The following is a 13,229-nucleotide window of genomic DNA, read 5'->3' as shown; positions in this document are numbered from 1 at the left end:
CCCAGTGAAGAGACGCCAACCCGGGAATTATCGGTTGTCGACGGTCGTTGTCGAGGCAGTAGTTCAGGGTCCAAGCTGAGCCCTCAGTATCATATTCGGCATCAGCGTCAGTCTATTTCATGTTCCTCAAATCTACTCATTTACGAAAGAAAAACACATAACTTCAAAAAAGTATATCTCAAATACATCACAGCGACCAAGGCTTGCTTGTTCTTGACGAGATGTCGAATCCGTCGTTCCGGCCGGACCCGTCTCCACCATAGCCGGCGTCCCGGAGCAGCTGCACTTGGACCGACCGGCATGCGTGTTAGTGGGTGCCAGGGTATCCTCGGCTTGGCTCGCTCGGCGTCTTGCAATTGTTGCCGCTCGGGGTCATGATCGAATCTCCGAACCTCTTTGAAACAATTCATCACTATTGAAAAGATGCATGTCGGATACGTGGCCGAGGACTTGCTGATGGATGAATGGTGGCCTTTGTGGACGCATGGGATGTGGAGGCAGGCGGACGGACGGACGGACGCACCAGATATGCATTGTAAGTTACGAGAGGAAAGGCACCAACCACAGCGGACTCGGATATTGTAGCACGGGTCAATTACCTGCCGTGCACACTGGCCTGCAGTGAACACATGCACCTCCATCGATCGAGCTTCCCAGTGTTACTGCTGTTGACTCCAGTTGTTCCGTCGACTCGGGGCTTCCCACAGGGACGTTGAAGGTGCACAAAGTGACCTTGCCATTTCGTCTTCCCCAACACTAGCACGCGTCCATCCATCAACATTCCCCGGGATCCGCCGTCTTTCATGGGGCGGTGATCCCCAATTTGAGGCGAGGACGATGGCCAGAACTCAAAATGGCCTGGCCCTCCTCGACCGCAACCCCGCACACAGTCACAGAGCCATCCAGGACATACGCAAGGCACGGCATCACTGAGCAACCCTCCTCTGCTCCGGGTGGTGTGCGAGGGCGCATCACGACTGGATGGCGTACCAAGGCCAGAGCGAATGCTACCTGCCACCGCGGTACTCCCACGGCCAATGCTCGGAATGGCTGAGAGGAGAGAGAGGAGAAGGGCGCGTGAAGCTCAGCTTTCCCCTCATGAATTACCTAGATAAATGAGATCATGCGTGGCCTCCTCTTCGTCTTCTTCATTTTCTAAAGCTTGCCTTTCTCCGACGTGACTGACTGACTGCTGCATCGTTCGAATCTTCTTGTCCTGCATCCGTCCGGCCTCGTTCCTAGGTATCCGACAGATATCCGATAGCCACTCACTTGTCCAAGCGACTCGCCTCTGCTTCCTAGCATTGCCAGCCCGGCGTCGAAAGTGGATACTTGTTGCTGTACATCCGGGCGCTCCCTGCTCTTTCGCTGCAGCCTTGTCCAGTCTGAGCGTGCCATCTCTCTGCTCCTCTCGTCAGCGCTGGAGTTCTGGTTGATCGACACCGCAAATCACATATCGTACCCTACAAACGCTATTGCTTTCGAGATTCAAAAAAAGAGCACGCGACTCGATATTCTCTCCTCAGGAAAAAGCCAAAGTCTTCTTGCAAGATATCCATCGGCATCCGTGAGTTTGACCATCTCCCACGTCGTCATTGGCCTCATGTTAGCCGGGTCGGGTCCCTTACTCATGCAGCAGATCAGATCCACTTCTTGTTCCGCCCGTCGGTCCAAGTTGACTGTCAGTTGCCTCTACCCCATCCAATACACGTTTCCTAGACCTCCCGATGCGCTCGCGCTCCTCCCGCCTGGGCGACGACGGGCAATGCCAAGCGGTCCTTGCTCGCTCGCACGTTCCGAGCCAATCTACTCGGATCTCGTCGGCACTTACAGTCTCACCCCAAGCATACAGCCAAACCCACCGCCTCGCGCGGCTAGCTAGGGGAGCCGTTGTTTATCGGCTACTGTACGTAGCCAGGCTACCAAGCTAGCTGCAACCCCGGGATCGGCTCATTTGCCCGGCAGTCCTCATTGTTGACATGGACGTGCCCTGGCCACGGGTGCGAGGAATTCTCGCAGCCGGTGTATGGCCCGTGGGGATGGCAGTGGCTGAAGCGATATATAACATAGCCATGGCGTCCGGATAGTAGCTCTGGAACTCGTTTGCTGACCAAACGCGCAAGACTCAGGATTCCAACATAGGCTTTCACCCAAGACCCGACCAGCGGTACAATAGTACCAGAGGCCTTTGCACACCCGACCGACACCCACGAGAACCTCGCTTCTCAGCATTCACAGCATGACCACTGGGAGTTTGAAGCAGGCGGCCGAATCAGCTCGATCCAAAAGCTCCGAAGTCATGGGCGCCGCCAAACGCGAGCCGGCCTCTGTGGCTACAGACCTCCTCCACACGCCCTTTATGCGCGCCGCCCTGCCCTTCATCAACGGCGGCGCCGCCGGCATGGTCGCCACGACGGTCATCCAGCCGGTCGACATGATCAAGGTCCGCATCCAGCTGGCCGGCGAGGGCACCTCGGGCGGTCCCAAGCCTACCGCCCTCTCCGTCACCAGACAGATTGTCGGCAGCGGCAAGGTCCTGGACCTGTACACGGGCCTGTCTGCTGGTCTCCTCCGGCAAGCCGTGTACACGACGGCCAGGCTGGGTTGCTTCGACACCTTTATGGGACGACTGACACAGCGCGCCAAGGACCAGGGCCGTCAGATTGGCTTTGCCGACCGCGCAGGCGCTGGTCTGGCGGCCGGTGGCCTGGCCGCCATGGTGGGCAACCCAGCCGACCTGGCGCTCATCCGCATGCAAAGCGACGGCCTCAAGCCCCTCGCCGAGCGAAAGAACTACAAGTCCGTCATTGACGCGCTCTCCTCCATCGCCAAGAACGAGGGCGTCGCCGCGCTCTGGGCCGGCGCGGCGCCCACCGTCGTCCGCGCCATGGCCCTCAACTTTGGCCAGCTGGCCTTCTTCAGCGAGGCCAAGGCCCAGCTCAAGGTCCACACGGACCTCTCGACCCGGACCCAGACCCTCAGTGCCAGCGCCATTGCCGGCTTCTTCGCCAGCTTCTTCAGCCTGCCTTTTGACTTTGTCAAGACGAGGCTGCAGAAGCAGCAAAAGGGACCCGACGGCAAGCTTCCCTACAAGGGCATGGCCGACTGCTTCCGCAAGGTGGCCAAGCAGGAGGGCGTGCTGCGCTTCTACCGCGGGTTCGGAACGTACTACGTCCGCATCGCGCCACATGCGTGAGTCTTTTCCGTCTCTTCATTGCTCTTGTCGACGCAGCTAACAGATTCGTGTGTAGGATGGTGACGCTGATCGTGGCAGACTATCTCGGTTTCCTGACGAAATGATGGCGCTTTTATTATTAACTGGGAGGGAATGTATCGTGATGACCATGGCGTTCTGGAGTGCTTGCATGTTAGGCTTGTCGTTAGTATACCAGGATTGGATTCTCATGACAGTGTGTCTGTCTTTTACCAAGCTTATTGAATATGATTCTCTGTTTTTCATTTTGACGTATCAATGGCTAGGGGAGGGGAGATGTCAAAGCCACGTCTTGGTGAATTAGCGACCGTGGTCGTTATGACCAATACACACATGGGAACATTTCGGACACTTTGAAAGGGAGAAGATTAAAAATGAGAGCAAAAAGCAATGCACGGAGCAAAACAATGTGCCCAAACCCAGACTCGAACTGGGGTTTCCACGGTTCTGAAATGATCCACAACGTGGTGCCCTAACCACCTAGACTATTTGAGCTTTGTGATCAGGAGATGTTAGCCTGGGTCAGTTCAAATGTTATATACCCTACACCAATGGACCCTAGCAGAAATTGGTGTTAGCCTTCATCCTCATGCCGGTCAGGTGACTTTGTGATTGGGCGTGTCAGTGTGGATCCCCAGCGCCATCTTCAGATGACGCCGGATGCACCGTGAAGCGACGTCATAGGCAACCTGCACGCGCACTTTGCAATCCCATCCATGCCTCTTTGTTTGCGCGCCCGCAAGCTCAGTCGCAATGGCCCGACCGAAGCGCGGCGCAAGTAAGAAGGGGGAGCCAGACATATACGGGGATATGCTGGCGGAGGCCGGAGTGTCCGCTCACGCAAGCACAAGTGAGCGCCCCTTGAAGCGCCGGCGTGCAGGGCCCAAGACGGACGATGATGATGGGGAGATCAAGGACGTTACATCGTCGCCAGCTCAGCCAGCGGAGCAGAAAAGTCCCGGTGTGAAGCAGGACGATGCGCCAGCACCTATGGTGCAGACAATGGAGCGGGAATCGGATGATGATGAGGACGAGGACATGGAATTTGAAGACGTGGAATTCGAGGCCTGGCTGCAAGGCGATGCGAAACCGTTGCTGGAGCCACAAGCGCCACAAGATCTGGAATTGAATCTCACTGCAGCCATGACGCCCGTGAAAAGGCAGATTGAACGTCGCAAACCATTAACGAGAGAAGAAAAGGAGCGACGAGCGCATGTTCACCAGATGCATCTGCTTTGCCTGCTCTCTCACGTCGCGCGACGGAATCACTGGTGCAACGATCCCAAGGTACAGCAGTCCTTGCGAGCGCATCTTCCGGAGAAGCTTGTCACGTTGCTCAATCCGAGCCCGAACTTGTCGCAATTCGGTCGGACGGAGAGCCTGAAAAGAGGGCTGGGCGAGTTGGACAAGCTGTGGAAGGCCAAATTTGAGATTACGGAACGAGGCATGCGGAGGGCGCTCTGGGCCGAGGACGTGAACCAATTACAGGATGTACGTATATCTGCAGACCCCGAACCTACGTTTCCCTTGCTGATGGTAGTGGGCAGTATGAACTGCCAGAAGACATGGAAGTCTGCCATGATCGGGAGGATTTTCGCGCGGCGGCGAGGACGCTGCAAGGCTCGAGAGACGTTGGAGCTCAACTCTACTGTGCGCTCCTCCGAAGTGCCGGCGTCAGGGCGCGACTTGTCTGCTCGCTGCAGCCATTGGCATGCATTTCGGGAGCCCCAGCCTTGCCCAAGCCCAAAAAGGGCCCCGCGACGACAAGTCTGTCAAAGGAAGACAGGGTGCGAGCTTCAATGGCGAACCACGAGAAGATGTCAAAAGCTGCGCGAGACGAGATCACCGCTGCGGCAGGGAGTCCCACGGCTCGACGAAGACTGGGTCATCCAGGGGCTGCGTCCTTCAACTTTGAGAGTCGAGCTGGGCGGTCGCAAGAAAAGTCGAAGAGCTCCAAGGTCAAGACTCCCAGGATCATACGCGAATCACCGTATCCGATCTACTGGGTGGAGATTCTGGATGTTGGGCACCAGAAGTGGCAGCCTGTGGATGCGGTGGTCACACACACGTTTTGGAAACCAAAGGCCATGGAACCACCCATCACGGACAAGGAGAATGTGCTGTCGTACGTCGTTGCCTTTGAAGGCGATGGCACGGCACGGGACGTCACGCGACGCTATGCCAAGGCGTACACGGCGAAGACGCGGAGACTACGGGTGGAAACCAATGTGCAAGGCGGTGACCGCTGGTGGCGCAAAGCCATGAGGTCGTTTCGTCGCAAGAGACCCGAGAATCTTGATCAGATCGAGGACCAGGAGCTGGCGGGCGCAGAAGCGCGTGAGCCTATGCCACGCAACGTGCAGGACTTTAAGGACCACCCTGTCTACGCGCTGGAGCGCCATCTACGGAGGCATGAAGTCCTCCTGCCGGACGCTACACCGTCAGGTACGGTGGCTGCAGGGACAAAAGGTCCGCTGGAGAAGGTCTACAGGAGGAAGGACGTGCGCGTAGGCAAGACGGCCGACAAGTGGTACCGCAGTCAGGGGCGCGAGGTGAGACCACTGGAAATCCCTGTCAAATGGCTACCCAAACGCGCACGACCGCGGGGTCGCTTTGGCGGCATGGACGATGATGAGAACGATAACGACGACAATGATGATGGAGGAGAGAATGGCGTGCCGATATTCACGCTTGATCAGACAGAGCCCTACGTACCGCCAGCCGTGAGGAACGGAAAAGTCCCCAAGAACAAGTTTGGGAACATTGACGTCTACGTCCCAAGCATGGTCCCCAAGGGCGCCGTGCACTTGCGGATGGAAGAGGCCGCAAGAGCGGCGCACATTATTGGGGTGGACTACGCGCCCGCCCTCACCGGATTCTCCTTCAAGGGTCGGACCGGTACGGCTGTGCTCACGGGCATTGTGGTCGCAGTAGAATACGAGGAAGCCATCCTTGCTGTGATAGAGGGACTCCGTGACCTCGCAGATGAGGCAGTGCAAGAGCGCAAGCGTCTGGTTACGATGCGCTGGTGGCGCCGCTTCATCATGGGGCTGCGGATACGGGAGAGGGTGTGGGCGGGTGTAAGCGAGGAGGAAAGGCGGGAGGCGGAGAGGGATGCTGTGATGAATGCTGAGATGGACGAAGAGATGGCGGACGAGGAGAGCGATGTGACGGAGGAGTTTGACATGGAGGTGGATGGCGATGGCGGTGGGGGGTTCCTGGTGGGCGATGATGAGGGGGGAGGGTTTATCCCGTGATGCGACCTTGTTGACAATCTCAGGGGTACGTACGCTCCGCTCAGCACATGCATCGAAGAAAAGCGAGTTCGCGACACACCTCGAAATCCCTACGTGACGTGTTGTTACCACAAGAACGCACTACTTTATGAAGACCCGAGGTGAGATTGCTTGCTGAACTAATTATGACCTTGCGTGCCTTGCACTGAGGGTACTTGATCCGCATCGTCCATACGAGGACACTTGTTGCTCACAGTGGTGGTATGCTTTTAGTCGAGTCAGATTAAGTACGTATTGGGTGAACAGCACTGCCTGAGAACTCGAGGGCTGAAACAGCTAATTACCTGCACGACAGACAGCACAGCCTCTTGAACTGAAGATGTCAATGTGGCACGGAGGCCGGAGCAACTCGAATACTCGACTCGGATGTTGGGAAAAGGACCTTGGACGGGGTTCGCACAGTTGTTGACCCCGAACCCCGACCACCAGGGGAAGGGATTGACGCACGGTGCATGCTAGGGGCAGAAGCTTATTTCCCTAGTGCTGTGCCGCGTCTTCTAGCGGTCATATATATTTTGAACTAGAATTCTGGGAATGGCTGCGTTATCAAAGGTGACGCTATATGGCATCGGGAAGCAAGAGTGGAATCTAGAAATGCTAGCACTGAGATTTCTGGTAGTTTGTATGAACACCCAGCAGCTTGTTCACATATGTACTTACTTACCTGTAAGCACCATGCACACGGGTGCTTACAGCAGCCACGCGGCGCGGAATGCCACGCAGTACGTGTGGCCGCACGAATCGCCCAATCTCACCAGTCGCTCAATGCGCAGCAAAGAGGAGGCCTCACTCATCGAATGATCAATCTGACATTATCCGCGTAATTGCAGACAAGCGCTGCTCTTGGCTTGCAAGAGTCGCAAATCCCGTCTCGCAGGCGGACGTGAATGGCGGAGCGAAAAGTCCATTGCGTAACGCCCAGGACCCCCCAAGTCCGCCAAGCTCGAACGCGCCCCACATCGTCGCGGGCATCACCCAACACTGCCTCACGCTTCAAAGTAATCCTTCCATCTTCATGTTTCTCGTTTGTGTTACCACCTTTTAACTACTACCTACTAGCGGCCGTCTGTCGCCCTCACTGGCCCTCGCCGTACCATGTTCTCTCCTTTCTTCACGCACTAGCTCCTCACTATATCCATCTCTACGACGAAATAGAGGTCCATCAAGTGCATACAATACCGACTGTCATTTCTCACTCCATACGATCTGGCCTCGCGCGCCCGCGCGCAGATCCGCCGCCATGTCGATCGTCAAGCAGATATGGACGCTCATGAAGAAGAACTGGCGATGCAACGTCCTGCGCCACCCCGTCGTCACCATCTTCATGGCCTTCCTTGTGCCCATTGTCCTGTCCGCCTTCTTCAGTTTCGCCCGGAACCTCTTCGTGCCGCCTGCAACCTACGGCATTGGTGAAGCCCGCCCCATACGAACACTCTCCGATGCCCTCTCGACAGGTGTGAACAGCGGCCGCGACAAAATTGTGCTGGTGAACAACGGCTTGACGGGAGGTGACATTGATCGTGTGCTCGACAGACTCGAGACGCAGATTGCCAACGCGCATGATGGCATTCAGACGGTTCGCCTCGAGAACGAAAAGGATATCGCGGGCGAGTGTCGCAGCACCCTTCGCGGCGTCACCACTTGTTTCGACGCGGTGGTCATGCGCGCCTCCCCCGACGAAGGAGAAGGTGGCTTCTGGAACTATACTATCCGCTCGGACGCTGCCTTTGCACGGAGCGCCCTTGAAATCGAGGCCGATTCTGGTGGCAACCCGCAGCAAATCTACCTGCTCCCCATGCAGCGCGCCGTCGACACGCTTATTGCCCAGCTTGACAACTCTGATGCCGAGCCATTGGCGGACACTCGTGAGCTGCCCTTCACAAGTCTGACATCGGAGGAGCGCGACGATGAGATCCGCCGGTTATACGCGCGCGCCGTCATCAACTTTATGGGAGTTGTTTTCATCGCGGCTACCATCTGGGTCACGTACCATCTGACGGGCTTCGTCGCTACCGAGCGCGAAAGCGGCATGTCACAGCTCATCGACGCCATGATGCCCGTCCGCAAGCAATGGATGGCCCTGGCGGCGCGCATCGTCGCGCATCATCTTTCCTTTGCGATTGTGTACGCGCCAGCGTGGATCATTGTCGCGCCCATCGTCCGCTCGGGCGTCTTTGCCCACACCAGTGTCGGCGTGGTCATCATCTTCGTCCTTCTGTCTGGTCTGGCCATGACGTCCATGTCCATCCTCTACGCATCCTTCTTCAAGCGCGCCCAGCTCAGTGGCATCACCGCCATCCTGGCCAGTCTGCTTCTGGGCATCCTCGCGCAGTCCATCACTCAACCTAGCACGGTCATCGTCGCGGTCTTGTCGGTGCTCTTCACCCCTTGCGCCTTTGTGTACTTTGTGACACTGATGGCTCGCTTCGAGAGAGAGCAGACGGCCACCAGTCTCACTGCAATTCCCGACCAGACACCATGGGAACTCCCAGGCATCTTCTTCTGGGTCATGCTCATCATCCAGATCTTTGCGTATCCCGCCATTGGCGCTATCATTGAACGCTCGCTTTACGGAACGACGACAAAGGGCCGCCAGTTCCAGTACCCAAACTCCGGCACCGACACTCTGGGTGATAACGCCGTTCGTCTTGAAGGATTTTCCAAAGTGTACAAGCCCGGCTTCTTCTCCAAGCTATTTGCGTCCAAGTCCAAGCCTGCCAACCCCGTCGTTGCTGTCAACGATCTCACTTTCAACGCTGGAAGGGGCCAGATTGTTGCCCTTCTAGGTGCCAATGGTAGCGGGAAGAGCACCACGCTCGATGCCATTGCTGGCTTGAACAAGTTGACTGAAGGCGCTATTACCATTGATGGCACAGGTGGCCTGGGCATTGCACCGCAGAAGAACGTGCTATGGGACGATCTCACTGTGGAAGAGCATATCCGCATCTTCAACCGTCTCAAGAGCCCTAACGCGGTAGCCAGTCGGGATGAAAACCTCGAACTTATTGAAGCCGTTGACCTGACAAAGAAGAAGAAGGCCTACTCCAAGACTCTCTCTGGCGGACAAAAACGCAAGCTGCAACTAGGCATGATGTTGACGGGCGGCAGCGCTGTTTGTTGTGTTGACGAAGTCAGCAGTGGTATTGACCCCCTGTCGCGGCGTAAGCTGTGGGATATCCTCTTGGCTGAGCGCGGCCGACGCACCATGATCTTGACCACCCATTTCCTTGACGAAGCGGATCTCTTGGCGGACCACATCGCCATCCTTTCCAAGGGGAGCTTGAAGGCCGAGGGATCATCCGTCGAACTCAAAGACCGGCTAGGCGGAGGGTACCGCGTCATGGTCCAGAGGTCTCCCGAGCTGAAGGATACGCCTGATGTCGAAGGCGTCCGCAAGAAGATATCGCTCGACCTCATCACCTACATCTCTCCTTCATCAGCCTTGTCCGCCAAGGTGATCAAGGAGCTCGAGGCGGCCGGCATTCCTGATTACCGCTTTTCAGGCCCCACCATCGAAGACGTCTTCTTGCAGCTTGCCGAGGAAATCCGCGATGAGGAAGCCTTCCGGTCTACGGACCGTGGCATCGAGTTCAATGAGAAGAACTCGGATGACGACCTCGCAACAGATTCGCCAACAGGTCTCAAGCTCACGGATGGCCAACGTGTGGGCTACGTCAAGCAGACCATGATTCTCTTCATGAAGCGCTTCACCATCCTCAAGCGAAACTACTTGCCCTACATCATCGCCTTCCTGCTGCCTATCATCGCCGCCGGCCTGACATCTCTGTTCATCAAGAACCAGAACCCCCCTGGCTGCTCGCCGGCGGACCAGGCGTCTGACGAGGGCACGCAGGATGCCTTTAGTCAAAGTCGGGAGGAAGACGAAGCAGGGCCGTCGTTCCTCATCGGCCCCACTGCCCAGCTCTCTCTCGATACGATTCAGCGCCTGATCTCTCCTCTGTTCAACAGCTCTGGCAACAGCGGTACTAGTAGTATGGGGAACAGCGCCTTGAGCAACGTGCAGACAGCCGATACCTACGATGATTTTATGAACTACATCGAGGCCAATCGCAAGACTACCAGCACTGGTCTGTGGCTGGGCGACGACAACACGGCTCCTACAATCGCTTGGGTGGCCAACCTCTACGTCACGAGCCCGATCCTCGCGCAGCAGTTCCTGGATATCATCTTGACCAACACCACTATCCAGACGACATGGTCCCCCTTTGACGTACCGTTCAGCCCGCAGACAGGCGACTCGCTCAATCTTGTCGTCTACATGGGCCTCGCTCTATCATGCTACCCTGCCTTCTTCGCCCTCTACCCCAGCAACGAGCGTCGTCGCTTCGTCCGCGGTCTCGAATACTCGAACGGCGTCAGGCCTCTCCCTCTCTGGATCGCCTATCTCCTCTTTGACTTCATGTTCGCCCTAGTCAGCGCTGCCGTGGTCACCGCTATCTGGGCTGGCGTCTCCAATGTCTGGTATCACGTCGAGTATGTCTTTGTCGTCTTCTTCCTCTACGGACTGGCTTCGATCCTCCTGGCGTACAACGTCTCCCTTTTCACAAAGACACAGCTCGGTACCTATGCGTGGTCCGCCTGCATCCAGCTCATCGGCTTCCTCGCCTATCTCGTCTCCTACATGTGCATCACGACATATGTGCCCGTGCAGAACATTGACAAGAGCATCCTCATCGCCCACTTTGTCATTTCAGCCGTGGTGCCCGTCGGCTCAGCCACGCGTGCACTCTTCTTGGCTGTCAATCTGTTTTCCACAGCGTGTGACGGAAACAACATCTCCTCGGACCCTGGTGGTATCTTGTACTATGGCTCGCCTATCCTCTACCTTATTGTACAGTGCTTCCTACTCTTTGGTCTTCTCCTGTGGCTCGATTCAGGATCCTCGGGGTCCTCCATCCGTCGTCTCTTCCACAAGGACAGTGTCGTCGCTTCATCAGAGGGCTCGGACGAGGAAGTCAACAATGAGCTCACGCGCGTCACATCCTCTGGTGTCGATGAGAACGGTCTTCGTGTCATGCACCTCACAAAGGCCTTTAAGAAGAATATCGCCGTCGACAATGTCACCTTTGGTATCAAGCGCGGTGAAGTCTTCGCTCTGCTCGGTCCCAACGGCGCTGGCAAGTCGACTACGATCTCGTTGATCCGTGGTGACATCAAGCCCTCCCGCAACGGCGGCGACGTCTTTGTCGAGAACGAGTCTGTTGCTAATGCCCTGCCTGCGGCTCGTCGCAATCTCGGCGTGTGTCCCCAGATCGATGCCATGGACCACATGACCGTACGAGAGCACCTGCAATTCTACGCCAAGGTCAGGGGCATCCCCAACGTCGACGCCCAGGTCGCCGCTGTCCTCCAAGCAGTCGGTCTCGAGGCTTTCAGCACTCGCATGGCCCATGCGCTATCCGGCGGCAACAAGCGCAAGCTGTCCCTTGGTATTGCTCTCATGGGCAACCCCACCGTCGTCCTTCTCGACGAGCCCTCGTCCGGTCTCGACGCCGCGTCCAAGCGTATCATGTGGAAGACGCTCGCTGCCACCGTGCCTGGGCGGTCCATCCTTCTGACCACACATTCCATGGAGGAGGCCGACGCGCTCGCGGGCCGTGCCGGCATCATGGCCCGCAGGATGCTCGCCATGGGCACACCAGACGATCTGCGCCATCGCTTCGGCGACGCCCTGCATATCCACCTCGTGCACCAGTCGGCTCCGCGCACGACGTCTGCGGAGATGGACAAGGTCATTGCGTGGATCAGGGAGACCTTTCCCCAGGCGGATGTCGAGGAGAAGACGTACCACGGGCAACTCCGCTTTTCAATTCGTGCCAACGACGTCCTCGCTTCGACCTCGGGACGCACGGCCGCCGAGATTGCCAAGCACGACCACATTGATCTCAGCAACAGTGCCATCGGGCATCTCGTTGTGCTGTTGGAGGAGAACAAGGCCATGCTGGGTATCGGTCATTACAGCGTCAGCCCCACGACCTTGGACCAGGTCTTCTTGTCGATTGTTGGACAGCACAATGTCAAGGAGGAGGGCTATCATGACGAGCCCAAGAAGTCATTCTGGAAGAAAACCATGCGGAGAAAGTAAATGTTTGGACTGTCTTTGAATCATATTCCCCCTCTGTCGCTGATCTTCTTGTAACACAGCTTAGCTAGCTGGTGGCTGTTTTCTTCTATTTATATTCACATACATAGACGGCGCACACGACACTGCCGAAACAATGAATACAGAATCGTACAGTTGAAAACGAAAGCAATGTGTCCAAGAAAAGGCATTCGATATGTAGCGTTTGTATTGCCCGTGCCGAGCGCTACGTGTACAAGCGCCGTTGCGGCTACAGCATCTGTCTGCTTCCTCATATATGTTCCCACCCGCTGACTATGCATTCGCCTCCAGCGCACACTCGCAAAAAAAAAAAGAATAAGCAGGAAAAGATCCAATCCATGTAAACACCCCCCTTCCGTATCCTCGCCATAACCCCATGCTAATCGTATGCGTGACATGGTTCGTACCGTAAGTCTAAAAGGGAAAAAGAAAAGGAAAGAAGCAGGTTCCGTATAATAACCAGAGGCAAAAACAAAAAACCAAACAGAATTTCAAAAAAAAAAAAAAAAAAAAAAGGCCGTACAGCTCTCATGATTCGTTTTTCTGATGCCGATAAACGCCGTGCGGAGCCTCGCTTTGCTGTGTTCGTCGATGT

At 56.4% G+C, this 13,229-nt stretch overlaps 4 protein-coding genes and 1 non-coding gene across 5 annotated transcripts; 3 read left to right on the top strand and 2 right to left on the bottom strand.

The window, feature by feature from the left end:
- The first annotated feature begins 1,958 nt into the window (after nt 1-1,958).
- Nucleotides 1,959-3,415, top strand: F5Z01DRAFT_289566 (mitochondrial carrier domain-containing protein). The gene is made up of 2 exons (XM_046258797.1): nt 1,959-3,192; nt 3,252-3,415. Exons 1-2 carry the CDS (start codon nt 2,240-2,242, stop codon nt 3,298-3,300), a joined length of 1,002 nt encoding a protein of 333 aa, XP_046115178.1. The 5' UTR covers nt 1,959-2,239; the 3' UTR covers nt 3,301-3,415.
- A 209-nt stretch (nt 3,416-3,624) lies between these two features.
- Nucleotides 3,625-3,709, bottom strand: F5Z01DRAFT_t87. Its single transcript has one exon. It is a non-coding gene; the product is annotated as a tRNA-His (tRNA).
- A 170-nt stretch (nt 3,710-3,879) lies between these two features.
- On the top strand, nt 3,880-6,471 carry F5Z01DRAFT_739254 (nitrilase; the record flags this gene model as incomplete). The annotated part of the gene is made up of 2 exons (XM_046266829.1): nt 3,880-4,705; nt 4,762-6,471. The coding sequence occupies exons 1-2, from the start codon at nt 3,968-3,970 to the stop codon at nt 6,469-6,471; spliced, it is 2,448 nt and encodes an 815-aa protein (XP_046115177.1). The 5' UTR covers nt 3,880-3,967.
- A 1,050-nt stretch (nt 6,472-7,521) lies between these two features.
- On the top strand, nt 7,522-12,664 carry F5Z01DRAFT_287683 (uncharacterized protein). Its single transcript, XM_046258788.1, has one exon. The coding sequence runs from the start codon at nt 7,751-7,753 to the stop codon at nt 12,614-12,616; it is 4,866 nt and encodes a 1,621-aa protein (XP_046115176.1). The 5' UTR covers nt 7,522-7,750; the 3' UTR covers nt 12,617-12,664.
- F5Z01DRAFT_287705 (uncharacterized protein) lies at nt 12,499-13,158 on the bottom strand. The gene is made up of 2 exons (XM_046258789.1): nt 12,661-13,158; nt 12,499-12,532 (listed from the first exon to the last, which is right to left on the bottom strand). The coding sequence occupies exon 1, from the start codon at nt 13,030-13,032 to the stop codon at nt 12,712-12,714; it is 321 nt and encodes a 106-aa protein (XP_046115175.1). The 5' UTR covers nt 13,033-13,158; the 3' UTR covers nt 12,499-12,532; nt 12,661-12,711.
- Between the last annotated feature and the right edge of the window lie 71 nt (nt 13,159-13,229).

Source organism: Emericellopsis atlantica, assembly GCF_019669845.1.
Source record: "Emericellopsis atlantica unplaced genomic scaffold F5Z01scaffold_28, whole genome shotgun sequence".
Lineage (NCBI taxonomy): Eukaryota > Fungi > Ascomycota > Sordariomycetes > Hypocreales > Bionectriaceae > Emericellopsis > Emericellopsis atlantica.
Note: the sequence above shows the minus strand (reverse complement) of the source record. Positions and strands in the feature narration are given on the sequence as shown.

Coding starts and splice junctions, on each gene's coding strand:
- F5Z01DRAFT_287683 (XM_046258788.1), top strand. CDS start 7,751: ATGTCGATCGTCAAGCAGATATGGACGCTCATGAAGAAGAACTGGCGA.
- F5Z01DRAFT_287705 (XM_046258789.1), bottom strand. CDS start 13,032: ATGTCACGCATACGATTAGCATGGGGTTATGGCGAGGATACGGAAGGG.
- F5Z01DRAFT_289566 (XM_046258797.1), top strand. CDS start 2,240: ATGACCACTGGGAGTTTGAAGCAGGCGGCCGAATCAGCTCGATCCAAA. Junction 3,193..3,251: donor GTCCGCATCGCGCCACATGC/GTGAGTCTTTTC, acceptor ATTCGTGTGTAG/GATGGTGACGCTGATCGTGG.